This window comes from Dromiciops gliroides, chromosome 4 (assembly GCF_019393635.1).
Source record: "Dromiciops gliroides isolate mDroGli1 chromosome 4, mDroGli1.pri, whole genome shotgun sequence".
Classification (NCBI taxonomy): Eukaryota; Metazoa; Chordata; class Mammalia; order Microbiotheria; family Microbiotheriidae; genus Dromiciops; species Dromiciops gliroides.
Window position 1 is genome coordinate 117,020,555 of NC_057864.1, and position 25,985 is coordinate 117,046,539.

The following is a 25,985-nucleotide window of genomic DNA, read 5'->3' on the forward strand; positions in this document are numbered from 1 at the left end:
ACAGGGAGGGGGGTGATGGGAGGGAAGCACCCATTGAAAAGACACAGAGACAGGAGATAGAGTGGTGTATATGAGAAACAAAGGAAGCCAGTTTGGAAAGATGATGGTCTTTCTGGAGTGACACATAAAATTAGACTGGAATGGAATGGAAAGGACTTTGAATGCTAAGGAAAGACATATTTTACCTTCCAAGTCAGAGGTAATAAATATGCCCCTTACAATACTTCTGAGTTTGGCCTGAAGTAGATTAAAATGTGATTGGGAAATATTTAACAAAACAAATAAAAATACAGAAGAACATAGATAATGTCCCTAAGTTAATATGAAGCTTACAGAGATCTTTACCTATGCTTTAGTGGCTTTCTTCCAATTTCATTTGAGACCATTGCTATAAGAAACTGAGAGCCACTGAAGTTTGTTGAGTAGAAGAGTGACAGCAGAACTAAAGAAAAATTGCTTTTGAAGCTGTATGAAGAAGAGATAGGAGTGAGGATAGATTTGAGGGAAGGAGATAAATTCAGAAGCTATTAATATAATCTGGATGAGAGATAATGAGTTTTTGAACCAAGGTAGTAGCTGAGTAGAGAAAAGGGGTCAAATATAAAATATTTTTTGGAGGTTAAAATGTCAAGATTTGGCAACTGTTTGGATATGGGAAGTGAAGATGAATGAGGATTTAGGAATAATACCAACATTACAAACTTGGGAGAATGGAAGAATGATAATGGCTTCAACAGAAGTAGGGAAGTTTGGAAGAAGGATGAAGGAGGGAATTAATTAAATTTAACGCATGTAAATTTTGAGATATCTCTAGGTCATATAATTTGAAATGTCTAGTAAGTAATTAGTGATATGAAAGTGATACCCAGAGGAGAAGAGCTAAATATGTGACTCACTGGGTCTTCTGCACAAAAAATATTAATTAAATCCATGAGGTTACCAAGAGAAGAGGGAAGAGAGAGAGAGAGAGAGAGAGAGAGAGAGAGAGAGAGAGAGAGAGAGAGAGAGAGAGAGAGAGAGAGAGAGAGAGAGAGAGGGAAAGAGTACCCAGGGCAGAGCCTTGGGGAACACCCTCAGTTAGAGAATATAATATAGATGGTACACTAGCAAAGGAGACTGAGGAAAAATCAGGTATTAGTTCATCTTGCTTGCAAAGACTGAGAAGCCCAGTGGATACCAGGTGTAATCTCAGGCCGGCATATTATAACAAAAAAGGCACTGAGCTCAAATATTTCAAGAAGAACTAATTCCTGACAATATTCCAGGAATTAACATGTTACTCCCTTTAAGATATTTCATCGAATCTCAACAGAACTGAAGAATTTAAGTGTGTAAAGGGATCACAGGGACCATTTGTCTCAGTAAACAACAATCCACTCTACCATATACCTTAAAATCCACTCTTAGCTTGAAAATCTCTAGTGCATAGTGATTAGAGAAATGCAAATTAAAATAACTATGATATACCACTTTACACCTATTAGAAATGACACATGCTGGAGGGGATGAGAGAAAATAGGTAGACTAATAAACTGTTGGTGGAGTTGTGAACTGGTCCAACCGTCCTGGAGAAAAATTTAGAACTATATCCAAAGGGTTATAAAACTATATACATAGCCTTTGAACCAAAAATACCACAACAGGTCTGCATCACAAAGAGATCAAAGAAAAAGAAAGAGGACCTGTATATACAAAAATATTTATAGCAGTTCTTTTTGTAGTAGGAAAGATTTGGAAATTTAAGGGATGCTCATCAATTGGCTGGACAAGTTGTGGCATATGATTGTGATATACTTTTGTGCTTTAAGAAATAATGAAGGGGGTGGTTTCAGAAAAAAATGGCAAGAACTATATGAACTGATGAAAAGTGAAGTGAGAAGAACCAAGAAATCATTGTGCAAAGCAAGAGCAATAGTGTAATGATGATCAACTGTCAAAGACTCGGCTACTCTAATCAGTACAACAATCCAAGAAAATTCCAAAGAACTCATGATGAAAAAAATGTTATCTAGCTCCTGAGATAAAACTAATGCATTCTGAGTACAAATTGAAGTATACTTTTCTCACTTTCTTTGTCTTGCCTTTTTTGAAACATGGCTAATATGGAAATATGTTGTGCATGATTTCACATGTATAATTGATAATCATGTTGCTTGCTTCTCAATGAATGTAGGAGGAAGTGGGAGGGAGGAAGAGAAATTTGGAACTCAAAAATTAAAAATAAAAGAATGTTAAAAATGAATAAATAATAAATCAAAGTGTTAAAAAAAAGAAAACATTGAGGGGGACTATACCAGTTCTCAAAACATCCAATTCTACTCATAGCTTTAACCATTGGGAAAATGTTTATTCTCTCTACCACTTAAAGTGGGATCTGACTATAATAAATGAATGATTTTACTGTTAAATTATGGTGGTTTATAATAAAATTACTGTGTGTAATTATTTAACAGCAAAACTGAGAATTTATAGGAAATGGATCATCATTTACAAACATCAAATCAAAGTAGACCATAAATAAACTACCAAAGAAAGGATCTTGTCCTGATAGAATCATAAGTAAAATTCAAATACTTAAGGAGCTCATTCTCTCTCTCTCTCTCTCTCTCTCTCTCTCTCTCTCTCTCTCTCTATATATATATATATATATATATATACATACATACATATATGTATATATACACATATCTGTTAATAAAATAATTCTAAATAGTTGAAACATTATACCAAATGCCTTTCATGAGACAAATATAATCCTCATACAGAAAGCAGAAAGGAATAAAACAGAATAAGAGATTTATAGAGCAGAATCACTGATGAAAATTAATGTAAAATTCCTGATTAAAGACTATAATAAAATATTAAAAAGTATTCACTATAACTAAGATGGAATTACATAAGAGATAAAAGTATGGTTTGGTTGTTAAGAAAGCAATTATCATAACCTTGTATAAATTTCATAGCAGAAAAATCCCCTAAAAAGGTTTCATTTGTCCTCAGAATTCTAAAAACATGGGCATATAAGAGTCCCTTTTTGATGTGATAAAAACATCCCAAACTGAAAATTAGCATTATTGGTACTGGAAAAATATTAGACAATTTTCCAGTAACTATCAGAATAAAGAAAGGATACATCTTCTCCTGACTATTGTGAGTTTAGAAATGTTAGTAACAGGGGGAAAAAAATTTAAGGTAAAGGGATTAAAGGCATAACTGTAAACAGAGAACAGACAGCATTATAACTACTTACAAAAGAAAAAAAAACTTTGGTATTAACTTAGAAAATTCCCCAAAACTACCTGATAAACTGATTGAGATTATTAGTAGTTTTAATAAAGCAGTATAAAAATAATACTCCAAAACTTGTAAACAATTGCATAATACAAAAGTAGAAAATGAAGGAAAGAAAACTTTCATTCAAAGTAACTCCAAAATGAATAAAACCTGGGTCAACTTAGTAAAACTCACTTAAGACATAGAAATACAGCTACAAAATATTTAGAGAAAAAACCAGTTGGAGACAAAATTTATAGGAATATTATTGCTCATGTCCATCTCATGCTAAAAGAAGAAAACTGATAATATTACCTGTTAATTTAAATATTTACATATCAAACTATGATGTCATCATTTTATGAAACTAAACAAAATTATAATATAATTCATTTTGAAAAAACCAAAGGTCTAATCAATTAAAGGGACTAATAAAAAAGTTTAAATTAAAGGTAAAATAAAATTTTCAGGCCTAAATTATGAAACAATGATTATAAAAGTAGTATTGATTTGGGGGGGGGGGCAGGGCAATGAGGGTTAAATGACTTCCCCAGGTTCACACGGCTAATGTGTCAAGTATCTGAGGCCAGATTTGAACTCAGGTCCTCCTGAAACCAGGGCCAGTGCTTTATCCACTGTACCACCTAGCTGCCCCCAGTAATATTGATTTTTTTTTTTAGTGAGGCAATTTGGGTTAAGTGACTTGCCCAGGGTCACACAGCTAGTAAGTGTTAAGTGTCTGAGGCCAGATTTGAACTCAGGTACTCCTGACTCCAGGGTCGGTGCTCTATCCACTGTGCCACCTAGCCGCCCCCAGTAGTATTGATTTTAAAAAGGGAAACAGCTCAGTGTAAGAAACTAGAAAAGCAAGAATAAAAAGCATCTCAACTAAGTAGTTCTATGTTCAATAAAACTATCAAAAAACTACTAGGGGGGAAATCTCCCTATTCCACAAGAATGGCTGGTTAAAAAAGAAATCAGTTTGTCAGAAAATAAATAAAGGGATTAGAGAAGCACTCATACCATATACCACACTAAGTTCCTTGTGTGTACAGTTTTCCATGTGTATGTTTGTATATATGTTTTAGAGTATTGGGAAATAGTCTCTGGATTTGTGATTTATCTATCATATCAATGAAGGGAAGTCTTAAAATTTCTATTTATTTATTTTTACCATGAAGAAATACATTTTTCACATTTTTATTTACATTTTGAGTTCCAAGTTCTCTCACTCACTGAGAAGGCAGAAAGCACAATATCTATTGTACATGTGAAGTTATATAACATGTTTCCATATTAGTCATGTTGTAAAAAAGGAAGAAAAGTAAAGTGAAAGAAAATATATTTCAATCATCAGTTCTCTTTCTGAAAGTGGATAGCATTTTTCATCATGAGTCCTGTAGAATTTTCTTGAATCCTTGTCTCTCTAAAGTTGTCTTTACTTTATACATTGTTCTCCTGGTTTTGCACACTTCACTTTGCAGCAGTTCATATGTGTTGTTTTTTTTTTTTTCTGAAACCAGGATCCTTTTCTTTTCTTATAGCACAATAGTATTCTATCACAATGATATACCACAACTCATTCATCCATTCTCCAATTGGTGAACATACTCTCAACTTTCAATTCTTTGCCACAACAATAAGAGCTGCTATAAATATTTTTTGTACATACCAAGCCTTTAGAAGGGAACTCAATGTAAAAATGCCAATCTAATGCAGTTAAGCAACTCATCCATCTAAAACTTAGTCTTAGAAAGTTTTCTGGGACCTTGACAGTTCCAATGACTTGCCCATGGTCATTGGCTTACTATGTGTCAGAGGCAGGACTTGATATGCCTCCTGATTTTAAAAGACCACATAATTTAAAAAGAACAAAAAGATAATAGAAGGAAGTGTCTTTTACAACTAGAGCTATTAAAAAATTAATTCAATGAAGGACAGAGGTAATCAGGGCTAATCATATAATTTCAATTTGATCAAATTATAAAAGCTTTTGCATAGATAAAAGAGGTGCAACTAGGAAAAGAAGAGAAAATATCAACTTCAAAAATATTCAAAATATTTCTTTTTTTTAAATTAATAAAGTATTTTTTTCCATTACATGTAAAGATAGTTCTCAACTTTTGTTTATACAAGCTTTACAATTTCAGATTTTTCTCCCTCCCTCCCCTTCCTCCCCCCTCCCCTAGACAGCAGGTAATCTGATCAAAATATTTCTAACAGTCTGACATTCAAGATATGTAGGCAGTTAACCCAATCATATGAATGGTTTTCCAAATAATAATTGAGAATTATCAATAACTATATAAATGTCTACTCAGATCACTAATAAGAAGATAAACATCTTTAAATTGTGAATTTTTACCTCAAACTCAGAAAATTAGTAAAAAAAATAGCAAGGTTAGGGGAACCATAGGAAAATGCATACACTAATATACTGTTGACAGAACAGTGAATTCTTCCAACAGTTATCAAAATCATTTCAGAATTATGCTATGAAAGTGAATAAAATGTCAATACCCTTTGATTCAGTGATTCTACTGTTGTTTAAAACCTAAATGTGGGTTCTAATCTGCCCTCCCCCCAGTTTTTTGGGGGGAAGCTGGTTAAAATCACTGATAAATTCAGCAAGAGTTTAGGCTTTTAGGTAATTACTAATGTGTATTAGAAATTAGTGAAGAGAGAGAGAGAGAGAGAGAGAGAGAGAGAGAGAGAGAGAGAGAGAGAGAGAGAGAGAGAGAGAGAGAGAGAGAGAGATTGAGAACAGATTCCTTATAGCCTGGAAAAATCTTAGTTTACATCTATTTAGTATAGCCAGAGAGAAAAAAAAAAACCCAAACTTCCTTCCTTAGCAGCCCACATGAAGTCCCTCACTACTCTGAAGTCCTGGATGAAAAAAGGCCCTCTCTTTTTCTCCCTCTCTCCTGCCATGCATCATTTCTTTGGTGAAAAGAGAGAAAATCCTGAGAGATAACCTCTGCTTCCTAGTTCCTGTCTCCCTTCCCAAGAGGGGAGGTACTTCAAGCTAATTGGTTGAGAGTGTTCTCCTGCTGATGTCAGTAATACACAGCCTCTGAGAACATCACATAACTCAGGGCCAGACAGGTGTGGTCTCTATCCAATCACCCTTAAATAGGTACTCAGTCAGTTTCTCAATCTCACCCAATTCAAACAATTCTAAATCAATCTTCAGGTGGGGTCCCTGGGTGTCTGCCAAATCCTATTATTTTATCACAAACATTTACCCAAAGCAGATCAAAGTCATAAAGTTACTAGAAAATCATAATACATATAGTAGCATTCTTTTGGTTACAAAGAAGTGGGGACAGTAGGTAACCATCAACCCAGGTCTAGATAAATAAACTGTTATTTATTGTTGTTGTTGTTTTGCAGGGCAATGAGGGTTAAGTGACTTGCCCAGGGTCACACAGCTAGTAAGTGTCAAGTGTCTGAGGCCATATTTGAACTCCTGAATCCAGGGCTGGTGCTTTACCACTTCACAATCTAGCTGCCCTCAACTGTTATTTAAATGAACATGGAATATTATTGTCACTTAAAATAAAGATGAACAGGAGGAATTTAGAGAATCAGGAAGTTTTTTATCAAATGTTCAGGTGTAGTTATTGTTTGGCTTGGTTCTGATTAAATAGTTTTCTTTGTTACAAGGTAAACCTTATTAAGTGTGTGAATGTGTAAGCCATATCAAGGAATTATGATGTAAAAACCAAAGACATAAAAAAATTCATTATCATTAAAATAAATATTATATAAGTATATGTTTGTATTCTACTATAAATTCCTGGTGCTAAAAGCTTAAGACTATTGAATTTGAAAAACAGGATGAGTATCATATTTTACAGGTTTTTTATTTTTCTCTCCTTACCCTCTTGATGGTGTTTACATTTGTCTTGCATTTTTATTTATTCTTCTAGTCTAACAAATTCGAAACTAATACATTGCTATTTCTGTTATTACTACATGTTATGTGGTCACTCAATGCTGAAAAGTCAACTGCTTTGCTGGAGAAAATTTGCCTTCTATGATGAAATACAGATCTTACCACTAAAAGGCAAATTCTTCTGTACTGATGTGGAATATAATGGTTTATAAAATGAATTCTATCTGTTAAGATCGAGACCACTGAAAACAAATGCAAAGCAAAATGCCATCTGTGCCTATATCAATATCAGGAACTGTGAAATGGATATGGTCTTACCTCTCAATCTTCCCTTCTGTTGAAACAAATTCTCCCTTTTTTAGTGTGTGAGGATGCCAAAAAATATTCTATCAGTGATCAAGTGGAGAAGCTGGGGGGAAGAACAGTTTTGCTTATCTTCCAGAGGTGCATATGTAATTGTTACCTTATAAATTATTCCTCCAACATGATGCAAACACTTTCCATAGTACCAATCCATTTTTAAAATGGATTATAAAGCAAATTATCTCCAGTGGGTAGCCTAATCTCAGGACACTAAAAAAGAATGTCCATTTTATTACATGGAACTAAAATTGTAATGTCCTAACTATTGCTCCAAATAAGCTATCTCCTGAATATTTAAATATATTTCTTATGATGAAACTGTGATTATAATAAATTATATTGTTGTAAGAAGTAAACTTTCTTTACATCATAGGATTTATACTTAGATGGCTTAGTGATTTGATTTTTTTTAAGAAAATATTGCTTTTTAAATGAGGGGAAAGTATAATTATTTTTATTTTTCTTCATTTAAAGGTAATGCTTCCAAAAGTTTCTTTGAAAGGGTATTTTGGGATACAGTGCAGTAATAACCAATGACACTAAAAATAAACTTTTTCAGAAAATTATACATGACTGAAAAGGGTAGCAACTTTGGCATATTTCATGGTGTTACTTTAATGACAAGTAAGCTATTAAAATTGTCAGCTCTGTGTTTCCCCTGCTAAAATAACAAAATACAATATATTATTCCCTATCCTTTATTCTGCCTTAGTTTGTGAATGAACTCCAGAAAGAAATAGTACTCTTTTTCCCTCTATCCTATTTCTTTTAATCTGAAAACCCAGAAATGGAGGTAGTAAGTAGGTAGTGCTGAAAAGCCTAAAGATTGATTGATAACTGAAATTGAGGTAGTTCCTGCCATCTTGTCAAACCCTTCATGACAGGGGTTTCATGACTCACATAGGGCAGAGCCATGCAACAGCAGCACGTTCACCAGATTTTCCAAGTGATGAAAATGTCAGGAAATCCAAAGTTATGGTTCCCGCAACAACCATAACTTGGCCACATTGCACAGAGTTATTAAGAGAGAAAAGTTAGAACCTGACAGGTAGCATAAACCTATGGTTACACTGGGGCTGTGTCTACACATACAAAGGGAAATGGAGTTTTGAGGTCATTATCAAGATAATTCAAGGAGAAAAAACTCCTTTTATCAAAAATATCCATGTAACTAAAGGAGGTGTTTTATTTTTTTTTTTTTTGCTATTGTTTCTGATGGATTATCAAGGCAATTGCTCATTGCTTTGCCTAATATGTGTCATTACTACTGAATAAAACTGACCATGAATGTTTTGAAGCACACAATTGCATTAATTCAAATGGAAGGATTGGAATATTCTTCTATGTGTATAGACTGACAGAATAAGAAGAAACCTTTGGAGGTCAAAGGACCTGGTTTTAAATCCAGGTTCTGTCGTTTGCTACTTGGGTGACTGTCGGTAGTCACAGTCTCTCTAGGCCTCAGTTTCTTTATCACAGATTTAAGGGGTTGAACTAGATTAGATGATCCTTAAAGTCCCTTCTGACTTTAAATCTTTGATTCTAAGTAAAGCAAGCCATCAGAGATATTGGTCCCAACATATATCCACCATATTCACATAAATATCCACTTGAAAATTTAAACTCCATACTTTTATATCCCAGTTGGATAGAAACTCCAACCTCATAAAAATAATCACCCACCTTGAAGTCAACAAGTTGGTGGGGTGGGGAGAACAGTGGGCCTGGATTCAAGAGCAGCTTTGTAGTGTTTTTTCTTTAAAATCCTATAGTGGATATTACTGAATCCTGAGAACCAGAGACTTAATTTTAGTATTGGTTCTGCTCCTAATTAGCTTTGAGATCTTAGGCAAGTAATTTAACTTCTCTTCATTCCCTCATCTGTAAAATGAGGCTGTTAGGCTTCATGATTTCTAAAGTCCCTTCCAGCTCTTCAATTCTGGGATCACTGAACAATCACTATTCCTATTCCTCTTTCTTTACTATTATCTTGGTTCAATTAAATAGCTGATGGCTCTCAGCAGGCAGCACCACCACCTCAAATTTTCTAAGTCCCAGGAAAGCTCTGTCTAGATATCTCTTGGGTGTAAGAAAACTGGCTTACATTGACCAGTTGAGGAATCGCCCCTTACTACCAACATGCCATTTCAATCTAATCTCTTACCATATTCCTCCATGGTACCCATTCCCAATAATTCATTCTTATAGTCATAAATACAAGCTTCATGACACTAGTACTTCATCCTAAACTTTTAAACCTATTTGGATCAGTCCTGCTTCTCTTCAAACTTAATCCAACAGTCTACTATTTTAGCTCATTGCACTATATCCCTAGAAACACCCCTTTTATCCTCAACAAACCCTCCTACTTTTCCTCAATTTTTCAACTAACACTATTAAAACTTCTTTACTTTAACAAATCTGACTTCTTAGGGTACCTCATCCCATGCAATTTTTATTATCAAAGGGTCACTCCTTCCATTCTGCTTAGCTCTCAGGACTAAGAAGATTGGGTTGGCATCCTCTTAGCTTCTCACTGCTATTTTCAGTCCATTTCTCTCTCATCATCCATCAACAACTTTTTTTCCTTTGAAGTCCATGCAATTTATTTCTCCCATGCTCTCTCCATCCTTGATGCTGGAACCTATTTATGTCCAGGTTAATTTGTAAATTTAAGTCCTCTCTACTTTATCCCCCATAATTATATTTAGATGTTGTTGTTGTTGTTGTTATCATCGTATGGATGTTTCAGTCATGTCTGACTCTTCATGATCCCATTTGGAGTTTTCTTGGCAGAGATAGAAGTGGTTTGTCATTTCCTTCTCCAGCTTTTTTTTCCAGATGAGGAAACTGAGACAAACACGGTTAAGTGACTATCTCAGGGTCACACAAGCTGAAAAGTGTCTGAGGTCAGATTTGAACTCATAAAGATGAGGCTTCACTCCAGGCCCACTACTCTATACACTGTACCAGTTAGCTGCTCCCTAATTATCTTTAGTGCTTTAATATTAATGTTAATTATTTCTCTAATATTTTATCTAATTTCTTAAACTTCTCACTTCTAAAGACCTCTCTCCTGGTATAGTCATGTAAGGAATGTGTACATGAGTACCTTGGATCAAACCATCTCACAAAACTATATCATATCAAAGATACTGAAATCCAGAATTCTACTCTTCAATCAGAATCTCCTATTCTTAAACTCCTCACTTCTAAAGACCTCTCTCCTGGTATAGTCATGTAAGGAATGTGTACATGAGTACCTTGGATCAAACCATCTCACAAAAATATATCATATCAAAGATACTGAAATCCAGAATTCTACTCTTCAATCAGAATCTCCTATTCTTCTACTTCTTATGCTCTAATTCATACTAAAACTAACCTTTGTTCTCTTCATGACCTCCTGCATCTTGACCTTTCCTGTGCCACCAATCCATCTTCTCCACTCTAGCTTTACCTGTCTTGTATTTATCCTCACCTACTTGATCTTTTGCTTGTGATGATTCAATAGCCACCAACATAGGCTTTCCTACCTCATGAAACTTCCACAGTTCTTAACCTGATCATCTTAATCCCCCAATAGCCCTCACCATCAGATTTCTTCCCCTGTTTTATACACTTTCCATCTTTCCCATTGCACTGTTTCATTAGATCATTGGGCCATAGATTGACATATGCAAGGGACCTTAAGAGGCTAGCTAGTCTAACCCCCTAATTTTATGGATGAGGAAACTGAAGCCAAAAACAGGTGAAGTGACTTGACCAAGGTCACACAGGTAGAAGATGGAAAAGCTGACATTTAAATTTGCATGGGTTCCCTCAAATCTGACTATAAACATGCTTGATTCTTCTACTATTTCTAATCCTAGTGCTATTTCCTTCCTCCCTTTTCTGCTAAACTTCTTAAAAAAGCTATCTATGGGTAGCTTGATGACTTCCACAGTATCTCAGAGCTTGAAGGAAGCTCAGGAGCAATTAAATCCAACTCATACTTGACAACTTCAGTTATCACTTCTATACAAACCTAAACTTCAGCTTCTAACTCTTAATGCTTTTCCAACTATCAAGTAGATTAGACAATCCCACCTGAGTGTGGAAATAATAATAATTACAAAAATAATAACAAAATAACAACAGCTAACATTTTAAGACTCAAAAAGCACTTTACACATGTTACCTCATTTGAGCCTCACAACAACCAGGTAGGTGTTACTATTGTTCCCATTTTACAGATGAGGAAAATAAGGCTTAGGGAGGCTAAGTAACTTTCCCAGGGTGAAACAACTAATAAGTGTCTGAGGTAAGATTTGAACCCAAGACTATTGGGTTCCAATTCTAGCGATTAATATCAACTAGTTGTCCCAGTGGTAACTTGAATCAAATGTGTCCAAAACCGAGCTTATTATTTTTTCCGCTCACCCTTCACTTTCTTCTGGTTGGGTTTGTAAGGCATATCAACCTTCATATACAAAAGCAGATCTTAATGTGCTACTGGGAAGAATGCAGCTTCAGTGGCAGTATCTTTGCAAGTGACCAGATAGTATTTGAAACTTAAGTTGCAAACCCCACTTTAAAAGCAAAGTCTGGGGGCAGCTAGGTGGCACAGTGGATAGAGCACCAGATCTGGATTCAGGAGGACCTGAGTTCAAATCTGGCCTCAGACACTTAACACTTACTAGCTGTGTGACCCTGGGCAAGTCACCTAACCCCAATTGCCTCAAAAACAAAAAAAGCAAAGCCTGGAACCCAACCTATCAGATCCATCCTTTCCCTTTTAGTGATTCCATTCTCTGTTCAAAGTATAAGGTTAACAATATTCTCATTACAACTCCGCATAATTAACTTGCCTCATTCCCTCTGTCCCCCATCTGATAGATCTCCTTAGTACAGTGAAGATAATATTTCCTTTGGAGTCAGAGAACCTGAGTTCATTTTCTATTTCTACTATTACCTATATAACCCTGGAAAAGTCACATAGCCTCATCTTTAAAATGGAAATGATAACACTTACCACAAAGGATAGCTATAAGGATAAAATGAAACAATCTAATGTACAGCTCTTTAAAAACCTTAAAACACTGTGGGGCAACTAGGTGGCACACTGGATAGAACACTGGCCCTGGAGTCAGGAGGACCTGAGTTCAAATCTGTCCTCAGATACTTGACACTTACTAGCTGTGTGACCCTGGGCAAGTCAAAACCCCAACTGCCTCACCCAAAAACAAAACAAAACAAAAAAACCTTAAAATATCATAAAAGTGTTATGATGATGGTGATGATGGTAATAAACTGAGGAGGCTGGGATAGATTGTCACATTGTCAACTCCTACCTGGTGTCCCTACCTGAAGACTTTCCCATTTCTAATCTGTCCTTTTTATACGATTTCATCTTTTTTATGGAATCTACATTCTCCTGTCATTCTTCTGCTGAAAAATCTTCTGAGGTTCCCCTATTGTTGATGAAGTAAAGTTCAAAATTCTTTGCTTAAAAAATAGGAAAGCATGGAATATTTTACCTGTAAGATCTATGAGAAGAATTTATGACCAAATAAGAGATAGAGAGCATTTGGGTATATAAAATGAATAATTCTTATTATAGTAAATTAAAAAAAGGTTTTGCACAAAAATCAACCAATGCAGCCAAGATCAGAAGGAAAGCAGGAAACTTGAGAAAAACTAACAGCAAGTTTCTTTGATAAGGGCCTCATTTTTCAAACATATAGAGTCCTGATTCAAATTTATAAGAATATGTTATTATCCAATTGATAAATGGTCAAAGGAATAAACAGACAGTTTTCAGTTGGAAAAAATCAAAGCTATTTATAATCAAATGAAAAAAATATCTAAATAATTATTGATTAGAGAAATACAAATTAAAACAATTCTGAGGAACCACCTCACACCTGTTAAATTGGCTAATATGATAGAAAAGGGAAATGACAAATGGTGTAGAGGATGTGGGAAAATTGGGCCGCTAATGTGGTAGACTTGTGAACTGATCCAACCATTCTGAAGAGCAATTTGGAACTATGACCAAAGAGTTATAAAACTGTGTATACTCTTTGTTTGACCCAGCAGTACCACTACCAGTCTGTTTCCCAAAGAGATCAAAGAAAAAGGAAAAGGAGGTACAAAAATACTTATAGCAACTCTTTTTATGATAGCACAGATTTGGTAATTGAGGAGATACCCATCAAGTGGGGAATGCCTAACAGGTTGTATTATATTATTGTGATAGAGTACTATTGTTTCGGCAGGTGGGGCTTGTCAGCCTTGGCAGGCAACTCGCCTAGGGGAAGGAAAACCCTGATTTTAAACCTCCACTGCCTTGCGGCTATACCCATATATGGGAAAGGCTTCGGGAGTTAACCCTGAGGAAAAATCAGGAGTCCATACCCCAAACCCCTCTTTCATTGCCTTCATAGACCTGACCAAAGCATCTGATATGGTTAACAGAGAAGGTCTTTTCAAAATTCTCTCGAGAATTGGTTGCCCTCCTAAACTCTATAGCCTCATTTGCTCCTTTAATTGCAACATGTACGGTGTTGTACAGTTCAAAGGCAACACCTCTGAAGCATTCAGTATAAACAGCAGAGTCAAGAAAGGATGCATGCTTGCTCCCGCGCTGTTTGGAATTTTCTTCTCCATGCTGTTGTGTCATGCTTTTGGTTCGTCAACTGATGGCATCTATCTGCATTCCCGGTTGGATGGAGCCCTGTTCAACATGTCACATCTGAGATCCAAAACCAGAGTGAGAGGTAGCACCCTTAGAGACCTGCTTTTCACTGATGATGCCGCACTTGCCTGTCACTCATGATGGATCCCTTCTCCCAAGCTTGCACAGACTTTGGCCTAATCATAAATCTTAAAAAGATGAAAGTCATGTGTCAGAGTACTATGTCGCCTCCATTGATACACATTGGTAGCTACCAGTTGGATGTCGCAAGCCAAATCTCGTATCTTGGCTCTATTGTCAGTGAAAATTTGTCACTTGATTCTGAGATCAATCAGAGGATTGGGAAAGCTACTTCAACCATGGCTAAGCTTGCCAAGCATGTCTAGGCAAACAGTAAATTGACAACATGAACCAAATTTGCTGTTTATGAAGCATGCATCCTGAGTACCTTACTGTATGGCAGCGAAACATGGACTATGTATATTAGACAAGAGAAGAAACTTAACAGCTTCCACACGCATTGCCTTTGGCGCATCCTTGGCATATCTTGATCAGATAGGATCACCAACACAGAAGTGCTCCAACACGTGCAACTTCGAGCATCTACACACTACTGAAACAAAGATGGCTACGCTTGCTCGGTCATGTGCACTGCATGCAAGACGGGCGCATTCCTAAAGACCTACTCTATGGCGAGTTAGCCTCAAGCCAAAAACCTGCTGGACGCCCCCAGCTTTGCTACAGAGATGTATGCAAGCAAGACTTGAGGGCTCTGGGAATAGACATCGGTAGCAGGGAGGAGATGGCCAAGGACCTCGTCTGATTGAGTTCAGTATTCAGGAGCAGTTTGCATGCAGCTGAGATGGGCCTTCAAGCTCTGGAGGAAGAAAAACGAATGAGATGCAGGAACCGAGGGGTAACAGAGAGCGCAGTTTTGCAATGTCCTCGTTGCCGCAGGAGCCCTGGCTCCCTTATCGGACTGCACGGCCACATTGTGGCCTGTGGCTCTTCAAGGCGCTGATCCATGGTTGTCCACGACTGGTGGAAGCCTACTACTACTACTACTACTACTACTACTACTACTACTACTACTACTACTACTACTACTACTACTACTACTACTACTACTACTACTACTAGAATACTATTGTGTTATAAGAAATGATAAGTAGGATGATTTCAGAAAAACCTGAGAAGACTTGCATGAATTAATACAAAGTGAAGCAAACACAACCAGCAGAAGATTGTACACAGTAATAGCAATATTGTAGAATGATCAATTATAAATGACTTAGCTATTCTTAGCAATACAATGATCCAAGACAATTCCAAAGAACTTATGATAAAAAAAAATACCACCCACCTCCTAGGAAAGAATTGATGGAGGATGAATGCAGACAAAAGCATCTTTTTAATATTACTTTTCTCATTTGTTGGGGGGGGGTTGTCTGTTTTCTTTTGCAACATCGCTAATATGGAAATATATTTTGCATGAGTGCACAAATCTATAGAAAATTGCTTGCCTTCTAAAGGAAGGGAAAGGGGAAGGAAGAAGGGAGAGAATGTAGAACTCAAAAGTTTTTTTAAATGAATATTAAAAATTATTTTTACATGTAATTGAGAAAAAATTAAAAATTATTTGTCTAACATTCAGGTGTCTAAAATTAGAGGTTATCCCTATCTTTCTAGTGCCAAGTAACAGGAACAGCATGTACCCCACTGTAATGTGTTCTTTGTTTAGGCCTGTGGGTTATGGCACAAGGATTTTGGTCCCTTACTAAAGAATGTAAACAATCTATGACCTTTCCTAGTTCATGAAGTGATATATGAAAGATGATTTGATGCCGAGTTGGAATGGGTAGTCAGTAGACCTTTTAATTAGACTCCTTTTTTAAAAGGAGTGAATCTAACCTTCAGCACTTCCTGTCTTTCTGTCTATAGAATCTATGGGGATTCAGTAAGTCTTTATTTGGGTTTCTTGTTGTGGGGGGCAGGGTGCCTGTTCCCAACACCTCCCCATCTGGGACTACTGTTTGCACAAGGCAACTACAAGTGTTATCTCAGCCAGATTTAGCCTGGACCTCAGTCCTGGGCTGCCTCTTTTGTTTCTTTCCCTGAATTCAGTTGACAAAACAGCCATCTTGACAGATGAACTTTTGTGGCTATCTCGATAGTTTGGGAATTCCTGGTTTTTTTAGTCAGTGCTAGCTAAACTTCAGGAACTATCTCATGCAACTACCATAATGCTTTCTAGAGGAGATGATCATTTATAGGAGAATGAACTCCAATCCTAGCCTGAACCTTGATGAATTTAGTCAGGCAGGGCAGAACCAACATGAAGGTTAAATGACTATTCAGATACTTATAAAATGTTTAATGTTTTGATAATTTAAGTATCAAATGCCCAGAAGGGAATGTTTTTTTTTCCACTGTAATACATACTTCCATGAAAAATATAATCCACAAATCAAAATGCATTTTTCAAAAGAAATGAATATGATTCTTTGAGGGATAGTATAATATAACGGAAAGAACAATAGCATTCTGGCCTGTAGTTGAATATGACTAGTTGTGCCAAGTTACCAAATCTCTCTGATTCTCTAACTTTATCTATGAAGTGTAAATCATTTTATGAAGATTACTGAGAGGATCAATCAGTCAGTCAACAAACATTTATTAAACAGATAATATGTGTCAGGCACTGTGCTAAGAATTGGGAATACAAAGAAAAGGAAAACAAACCAATAGCCCTTTTCTCAGGAAGCTTATATTCTTTTTTGTTTGTTTGTTTTACATAATCATACATGTATAACCCATAGCTGATTGTTTGCTGCCTCAGGGAGGAGAGGAGAGGGAGGGAAAGAGGGATAAAAATTGTAGCCCCAAACTATAAATAAAAATGTTTTTAAAAAGAAGCTTATATTCTAATGGGGAAAATAATGTTTAATTAATTCTGAATTTACAAAATACATAGAGTGGAAATGGAAAGTAATCTCAGAGGAAAGACAAGCAGAACAGGGATTATCTGTGTAAGGGGTGGGGTACTGACTGGGCAATGTCTCTTCTAGAATGTGGTATTTGAGCTGTATTTGAAGAAATATGTAGGTGAAGTGGATATGAAGAGGGATGGCATTTCAGGCATGGGTTACAGAGCCAGTATGGGCATCTAAGGGGCTTAATGGCTTAGAATCAGGAAGAGCACTGGGCTTGGAATCAGGAAGACTCATCTTCAGTTCAAATCTGGCCTCAGAGACTTACTAGGTGTGTGACCCTGAGAAAGTCACTTAACCCTGTTTGTCTCAGTTCCTCATCTATAAAATGGGCTGGAGAAGGAAATGGCAATCTGCTTTACCAAATTTGCCAAGAAAATCCCAAATGGGGTCCCAAACAGTCAGACACAACCGAAACAACTCAACAACACCAACACCGGCAGCAGCAACACATAGGCAGCTAAAACACAGAGATTTGGAAGTGGAGGAAGTAAACTGTAAGAAGACTGGAAGGGTGGGAAGGGGCCAGGTTGTGAAGAATTTTAAATGCCAAACAGATGATTTTTATATCACCAAACTTCTCTGGTTCTTTATCTTTATCTGTAAAATGGAAATCATTTTTGTGACAATTATCATGAGAATCAAACAAAACAGAACAGGATAATTTCTTTGTAAAATGGTTTCCACAGAAGGGAATATTTTGATTATTGCTGCCATCATTGTTATTGCTGCCACTGAGGTATTTCTCCAACCCACCCTATGTTGTAACATTGTCAAAGTTCCTTCTTGAATAATGCATCTCTATAGAGCGTATCTGGCTGCCAGCGAAGATACTGACATCACCTAAAGTCTAGCTGCAAAACATTTTTAATGTTTTTAAATGCGCAGTTCAGAGTGACGAACAATTACCCTTCTGACTGTTGCAGTACAATGATTAATGCTGTGGATGAGAACAGAACATGTTTTTATTACATAACTGATAATCTGATCACACAACACAGACACAAAGAACACTCTGAACTATTGAATACACCCTAAACAAAATGCCAGCGTGGTTTTTATAGTTTGTGTAATCTCACCTGCTAAGACCCTTATCTTCGTAAAACCGCTGAGTTCCTGAGTAAATAGTGCGCCACAGATTTAAATCTTCAGGGGGATTTGATGCAAGTGGTTGCTGGATTTTACGTCTCAGAAGCTCATATCTAACACAAAAGACAAGCAGAACACTGGGATTATCTCAACTAATGTTATTACCAAAATTCAGGTTGGGGTGTGTGTGTGTGTGTGTGTGTGTGTGTGTGTGTGTGTGTGTGTGTGTGTGTGTGTGTGTGTGTGTGTGTGTGTGTATCTATTTGAGGAAAACACATCATTTTGTTCTTATGGGTCCCAAGTTTCACAGAGAAGTTAGTTTGTTTTTTTCAAGGTGTTAGGTTTTTAGCCAGTTATTTTAAAAATCTTTTTAAAAAGGCAAGTGAAGAATTTAACTTTATTTCATTCACAAGAACCTCAGACTTTTGGATAACTTTGAGTACAATCAGGTTTGCCAAACACTGGAGTTAATTGCAGCCTCAATAAACAAAATGTTTCAAAAATTCACCAAATAATTATTGTTGTCAAAATTCACCCCACAATGAAAATATAGGGTATTCTTGAAGTATTGATGTGATTAAAAGTTATTAAAATTTAAAACAGCACTAAGATTTTGGCAACAAACTGTATGCAACTACTAAAAAACTGTATACTCTTCTCTACAGACAAAGATCAGCTTTTGAAAAGCTATGATCAGAAGCCAATCTGGTACAATGAAAAGATGGGAGACTTTGTAGAGACAGAGGCCTTGGGCTGAAATCCCACTTCTGGTGATTACTACCTATGTGACCTTGGGCAAGTATTTTAACTTCTTTGGATCCCAGTTATTGGTAAAATGAGGAGTTTGGAATAAATGGACGTTGAGATAACCTTCCATCTATGTTCCATAATCCATGATCTATGACCAAGAGATTAAGCCTTCATATAGAAAATAAGAATTTGAATTCTCCTTTAGTTGTCTATACTTACCATATTTTTCATGAATTTTCTGAAATTCAAGAACAGCAGTAGTAATGACTTTGACATCCAATATTTAACTATCAATTTCTTTTTTCCATAGTTACCATGTACAGAATCACAGAATCTCAGAGTTTTAAGGGATCTCAGAAATTATCTAATATAACCCATTCATTTAAAAAAAAAAGATTTCATTTCACTACAAGCTGAAGAGTTATGATCCAGCTTTTGCCTGGAGATCTCCAACAAGTAGAAATCTACTTTGCATGAACCACAATTTTGCTAGCTCTAATTGTTACATAGTTTTTCCTAACCCAAAGCCTACACTTGCTTTATTGCAACTTCTACCCAATGCTCCTAGATTTGCCTTTGGGCATTAAGCGCAACACTTTTCATCATTTTCCCCCATAACATCCAAACACATGAAGATGTCCATCTTGCTCCCTGCCTCCCATTACCTACAGAAATCTGCTCCATTTTAAACATCCCCAGTTCCTTAAAATGCTCCTTCTGTGGCATATCCTAAAGCCTAAGTATCCTCTAGATATTTTCAAGATTTTCAATGTCCTTCCTCAAACATGGCAACCAGAATTGTGCACACTTGGTCAGCTGTGTTCTGATCAAGGCTGAGTACATTGGAACTCTAACTCCCCAATTCTTGGACATTCAAAATACTCACACATTCATATAGAAATGTGACCTCATCCACGTGGATAGTCTCTCCAAGGTTGTAGGTGACAACCCATCAATTCCTTCCCAACCAATTGTGACTCCTGTCTTCCAAACAGTTCTCCACAGGGTATCCACTCCTTGACTGAGATCATCTTCCCTTTTTCCTGACATCTTGCAGATCCCAGTGGAGTACTTAGGCTGTCAACTAGTTATCTCTAACTCTTGCCACATGACTGCCCTGTCTTTCTTTTCAACCATACCCTTCTCTGATGATACCTTTTAAATTGCTTCTTCTTTGGAGATCTAGATTTGTAATGTGTTACAAGCTACTCACACTTAATATAACCCTTTCTATTTCATTTAGTACAATATTCATTATTTATTTTATTTATTTTTTTTTTTTGCAGGGCAATGGGGGTTAAGTGACTTGCCCAGGGTCACACAGTTAGTAAGTGTCAAGTGTCTGAGGCCGGATTTGAACTCAGGTACTCCTGAATCCAGGGCCGGTGCTTTATCCACTGCGCCACCTAGCCACCCCCACAATATTCATTTTTAAGTCCTTAGAGACTGTAATTTAGAGAAAACTCCTATAATCTGCAGCCATATAACACTGGTAAAATATTGGTATTAAAAATACAGGTCTTCATTTAAGGAAAAAATTTAAAGTTATTAAAAGAACTTTACAATTTCCCAAAGGTAATCCATTCCACTGTCCTCAGTATGTATATAAATGTTGTCATGGATACACTCTATAAATTGTCCATCTAACATAAAACTCCATGCCTAATCTGAACAAATGAACAAACAAATGAAGGAACTCTCTCTGTATACAGGTATGTAAATATGTACATGCATATGTGCATGTGTGTATTTCATCCTCTTGTTTTTCCTGTTGATATACAATATACTTTTCTGAGAAGTTATAGATCCCCTCCATGTTGATTTCTAATGTTGCCACACCACAATGTCATCCACAAACAGAAGAATTTGGAGGGTTTTTCCAACTAAAGGAAATCCCTTTTCAATATGGGTTCTGCATTAAATAACCTCAATAAGAGTGAAGCAGACATCTCCTTACTTTATGCATCATCAGACATTATTAGAGGATCATGAAATAATGTTATTTCTATTAACACACCTTTCAAGAAATCTTGATGTATGAAATGGAGATTCCTTGTGGAAAGTGTGTCCTTAAAGTGTCATGTTGTTCTATTGTGTCATGTGTGAAATAAATTAATATATATGTATACATACACACAAACATATGCATATATAAATACATATTCATTATTTCATATATAGAGAGATGTTTTTTGTCAATTAGTCATGTTTGACTCTTTGTAACCCCATTTGAGATTTTCTAGGCAAAGATACTGGAGTAATTTGCCATTTTCTTCTCCAGATCATTTTACAGATGAGGAAACTGAGGCAAACAGGGTTAAGTGACTTGCTTAGGGTCACACAGTAAGTGTCTGAAGCTAGATTTTAACTCAGGTCCTCCTGGCTCCAGGGCTGACACTCTATCCACTGCACCACCTAGCTGTGTGTATTTCTGTCTGCCTACCTGTCTCTGTCATCTGTTCATCTGTCTATTTGAGTATGTGAGTATTTTGAATATCCAGAAATTATAGTTCAAGTGCTCTCAGTCTTAGAACAAGAGTGCAATACTTTCTTCATTTCTGAGTCCCTCACTTGAAGAAAAAATCATGACTATTTAGAGAATGGTAATCAAAATGGTGAAAGAACTTCAGTTTATGTCATAGATAAGCAGATAGATAGATGGATGGATAGATAGATTGATTGATTGATTGATAAACAGATAAACATATAGACAGACAGATGCTTTCCCCTATTCACTTAGTAACTAAGACCCCAGACTTTATAAATGCATGTATTTTTCTTGTCAATCAGCTTAGTTGACATCACAGAATTTTTATGTACTGGAAACACTACATTTTGCCACCTGCACTATCATACCCATTGAGGAAGATGCCATCATTTTTCTAATTATACATATAATGACTCAATTCAATCAATGTTTATTCAGCATATTAAAGAAAGATATATGTCAGAATGATTGGAGATGGCCCTGCATGTACATATACATATACACATATGTATATGTATGTATATATGTGTATATACATATACACATATATATGTGTATACAAAACAATAACTATATTCAGATATTTTTGTCGATTATGTTTTGATCAATCTGTTCTACTATGTAATATCCCTTGTGAAGGACTACTTTTCCTTTTGTCCTTACTAATAGCTTCATCAAGTATACCCTTAATGCCTATGTAGATTATTATGAAAAAATGTTACGAAGTGGAAAAGTACATCTATATTTTGATAATTGTTAATGTGTTCAAAGTCTAATTTTTCAGTAGTGATAAGGTGTGAAATTTTCCTATGCCTTTAATAGCTTTCCCTCCTTCAAATAGTCTGTGAATCAGTCTTTCAATGCTTTACAATTATGTTACCTACACCATAATTCTCCATGTAAACTGGGTCTAATCTATTGCTTTTCACATTTTTTTCTCTTTAGTATCATTTCTTTTACTTTTATAAATACATCAAGAACTGAGTGGTTAGAACATAAATGTGGTAGCTCCCTTTTCCTTCATGACAAAAAAGAATCTTTACAGATTTTTCCCCTATTTTTCTTCCCTTTTCTATCTTTCTTCTCTATTTTCCCTTTCATTTTTATCCTTACATGCTCTCACGATGACTGCTTGTTTTGAGTTACTCAAAAATTATTCTTTATATTTGCTTTATCATCCATAATTTTTCTGTTTCATGAGGAGATACTGATCAGAATTTTCTGTTATTCTTCTCCAAGATATTTTAATGAGTTTATTTTAAAAACTAGTATTGCCTTTCATTATCATATCATTAACAAATAAATTAAGTACTTAATAACTAACGCGCTTTTTAGTCTTTTGAAGTATGCTTATTATGGCAATTGACCAACATCAGCTGCATTTCTAAATAAAATTATTTTAGCTAAACTATTAGAGATTTTATATATATATATATATATATATACTTATGTTTATGTGTATGTGTGTGCATGTGTCTATGTGTGTTTATCTATATACTATTTGTTATCATCATCAATAACTTGTTTGGACCTTATGGGTCTCATAGTACAGACTAATGTTACATTAATTTTATTTACTTCTATATCACATTAAACTTAGAAGTCACATCTAGATCTTTTTTTTTCTGGCCAACAACTCTAGCTATGCTTTCCTCATCTTGTAATTCCAAAATTTATTTTTATCTTTATAAATTTGACTGTATGAAATTAATGTTTAAACTAGCATTCAGTGTGTTTACTTGATGAGTAAAGTAAAAAACTATTTTTTTAAATGAGAAATAGGTATGTGTAGTGTGACAAAAGTAGTTGCTGCACTAAAAGGAGTTAGGGTTCACAGTATTACAAAATCAATTTGTTAACTATTCTAAATATCTATTATAATGCTATATCACTTCGAGCATAAGACATAAAACATCTACAGGCAAAAGAATTTCAATGCTCTTTTATCACATATTTCAATAAATAATAATAATAAATCAATAATCAATAAACTCACATATTTCAATAAATTAATGCTAAAATAATTTACCTTAAATGAGGTCCATTTGGCCTACTGGGTGGCTGCCAAGAAACCCCAATATAGGAGTCACTTACTGGAGTCACTGACAAAGGATTAATACCCTGGGGTATTGTGGGTTGGGTTGTGATATGCGTAGGCAGACTCTCTGTGCATCCTCCAAGATGTCCCCCACCTCCTGAGCAAGCCACTATGGTGACAGAGTAGGTTGTGAAAGGAATGAGGTGGGTCATTATTTGATTAAATCTTGAGGTATTGCTGCTGGGAGTGACTGTAATTCTTGGGTCTGGCATGCAGACTTCATAGCTGAGTATGTCTCCATTTGGAATGAGTGGGGGACTCCAAATGACCTATATGGAAAGAAATATTTAAAATCAGCATATCTATATAGAAAGAGGCCAATTCAATTTGATAAAACTTGTAGACATGCTTTGTCATGTTTTTTTTCTTCTAATGAAGTCACCTTCTAAGTATCCACTTGCTAAGAGAATCTTTGTTCCTGAAGAGTCATGAATGATTTTGGATCAATTAACAGTACACCGTGAATTAAATGAAATGCTATTTCCTTGATCTGGCTTTCCATCTCAACATGTTCTAGGACTGTCAAATACACAGCACCTTAGTGATTCATCTCCACTGTGGGTATGTCAAAGAACACTGAGTAAACACATGGAGAAAATTCACACATCACCATGCATCAATAGGGCAGCCACAGGATTTGATAGTTTGCTCGTTTACAACTCAATTAACCAAAGCACCAGAATCCTTTAGCTCACATTGTTCCCGTGGATTGTAAATTGCAATACTATTGTGGCATTCAATTAAACCAGACAATGTTTTCAGATTTTGGAAGATGATGCTAAACAATTAAGTAACCTAACCTGTCTGGGATGAATACTGAGAACTTCTGAAAAAAAATTAAGTACGGTAGGAATAAGATCACAAGACATAACCAGTTCTCAATGGCAATGGATATACAAGTACAGTAAAAGAGAAGGCAATTTTTTGTAAGGAAGAAGAATCCTTGGATCTAGGAACACAAATGCAAACAACTCTGTGAAAACAAGATGCATACAGGATAAATCATAAATAATCTCACTGAGAAGGTGTTAGGAATAGGCTTCTTGCAGAAGGTAAAACCTGAATGAAGTCAGGGAAGCCAAGAAGTGGAGATGAGGGAGCAAATTCCAGGCAAAGACATGCTGGAGCCAGCTTGAAAAAGCTTTTTGAGAGCCAGTTGTTAAATTTTCATCATGAACATTTATTTACACTTCAGAAATGGACAAATGCTACAAGTCAAGACTGAACATATTTGTCACTGATCGAATGAACCAGGTTCTGCAAGTGTTAGTTATTCTGTTTGTTTTGTTCTTTTGTTTGTTTTTTTGCATTTTGTTTTTGATCATGGTTCTTTAGGCTGTCTTCTCTAGTACATTTGTAGTTGAAAAAGCATTATATCTCAAACTTGAAGGAAAACAGAAATAAAGCCACAAGTTATTCTGAAAAAACTAAATTTTAAATTGAAAATGAAGAGAAAAATTGACAAAAATAAGGAGGTGATGATGTTCCCATATCTTCTTGTTTCTTTTCCAGAAATGATTATTATGGTATTATTCTAATGAATTATCATTTCCTTTCCACCATAAGAAAATAGTTTAATACTGAGATTAGTGTGCCTTGTTTCCAAATCACAGTTGGTATGTTGAATATTCTGTCTTGCTAGTACTTGATTTTCATTTGTCAACAGTAACTTTTAAAAAGAATGACTCTTTTGGGAAATAAAACTGACATGCACACTTTGAGTATTCTCTCACTTGTAAGAGCTCATGGATTTCACATCACAGTGATGATTCTTTCTTCTCTCTTTATATTGAATGTCTGCAGAACACACTGTTTCTCACAACTTCTAGCCAATATTTCCACCCCCCAATTCAAATATATGATGTACTGATTTTTGTCATACTAATCATTCTAAAATGCCATGTTCTTCAGATCATTCTTTTTTTTTTTTTAAGTGAGGCAATTGGGGTTAAGTGACTTGCCCAGGGTCACACAGCTAGTAAGCATCAAGTGTCTGAGGCCAAATTTGAATTCAGGTACTCCTGACTCAAGGGCCGGTGCTCTATCCACTGAGCCATCTAGCTGCCCCCAGATCATTCTTTTACTTAGAACTGTTAAATAACATCATGATGCTTGTCAATATGTCAGATTACTTAGCAAAGAAATGTTATAGTCTCAATCTACCTTTCCAGTTTTATCTCCAACTTCTCTCCTGTGGCCCATTATAACAGGGCTCCTCACTATTCCTTAGAAAACATTCCACTTCCTGCTTTTGCCTTGTCATGTAAGAATACAAGCCTTGACATGGACCTCAGAATCATTTACAATATTCTAGTCCTTTGGCACTTGTATTATTCTTCCTGATTTTTCAAAGATTA

The 25,985-nt window shown here is 35.7% G+C and overlaps 1 protein-coding gene across 1 annotated transcript in view; it reads right to left on the minus strand.

Moving 5' to 3' along the window:
* Nucleotides 1-25,985, minus strand: part of USH2A (usherin) — a 1,082,898-nt gene that overhangs the window by 292,452 nt on the left and 764,461 nt on the right. The window contains exons 41-42 of the mRNA XM_044004202.1: nucleotides 23,560-23,897; nucleotides 18,283-18,405 (exon numbers count right to left, since the gene is read on the minus strand). Of these exons, the coding sequence (XP_043860137.1) occupies nucleotides 18,283-18,405; nucleotides 23,560-23,897 (461 nt within the window). The remainder of the gene's footprint in view (nucleotides 1-18,282; nucleotides 18,406-23,559; nucleotides 23,898-25,985) is intronic.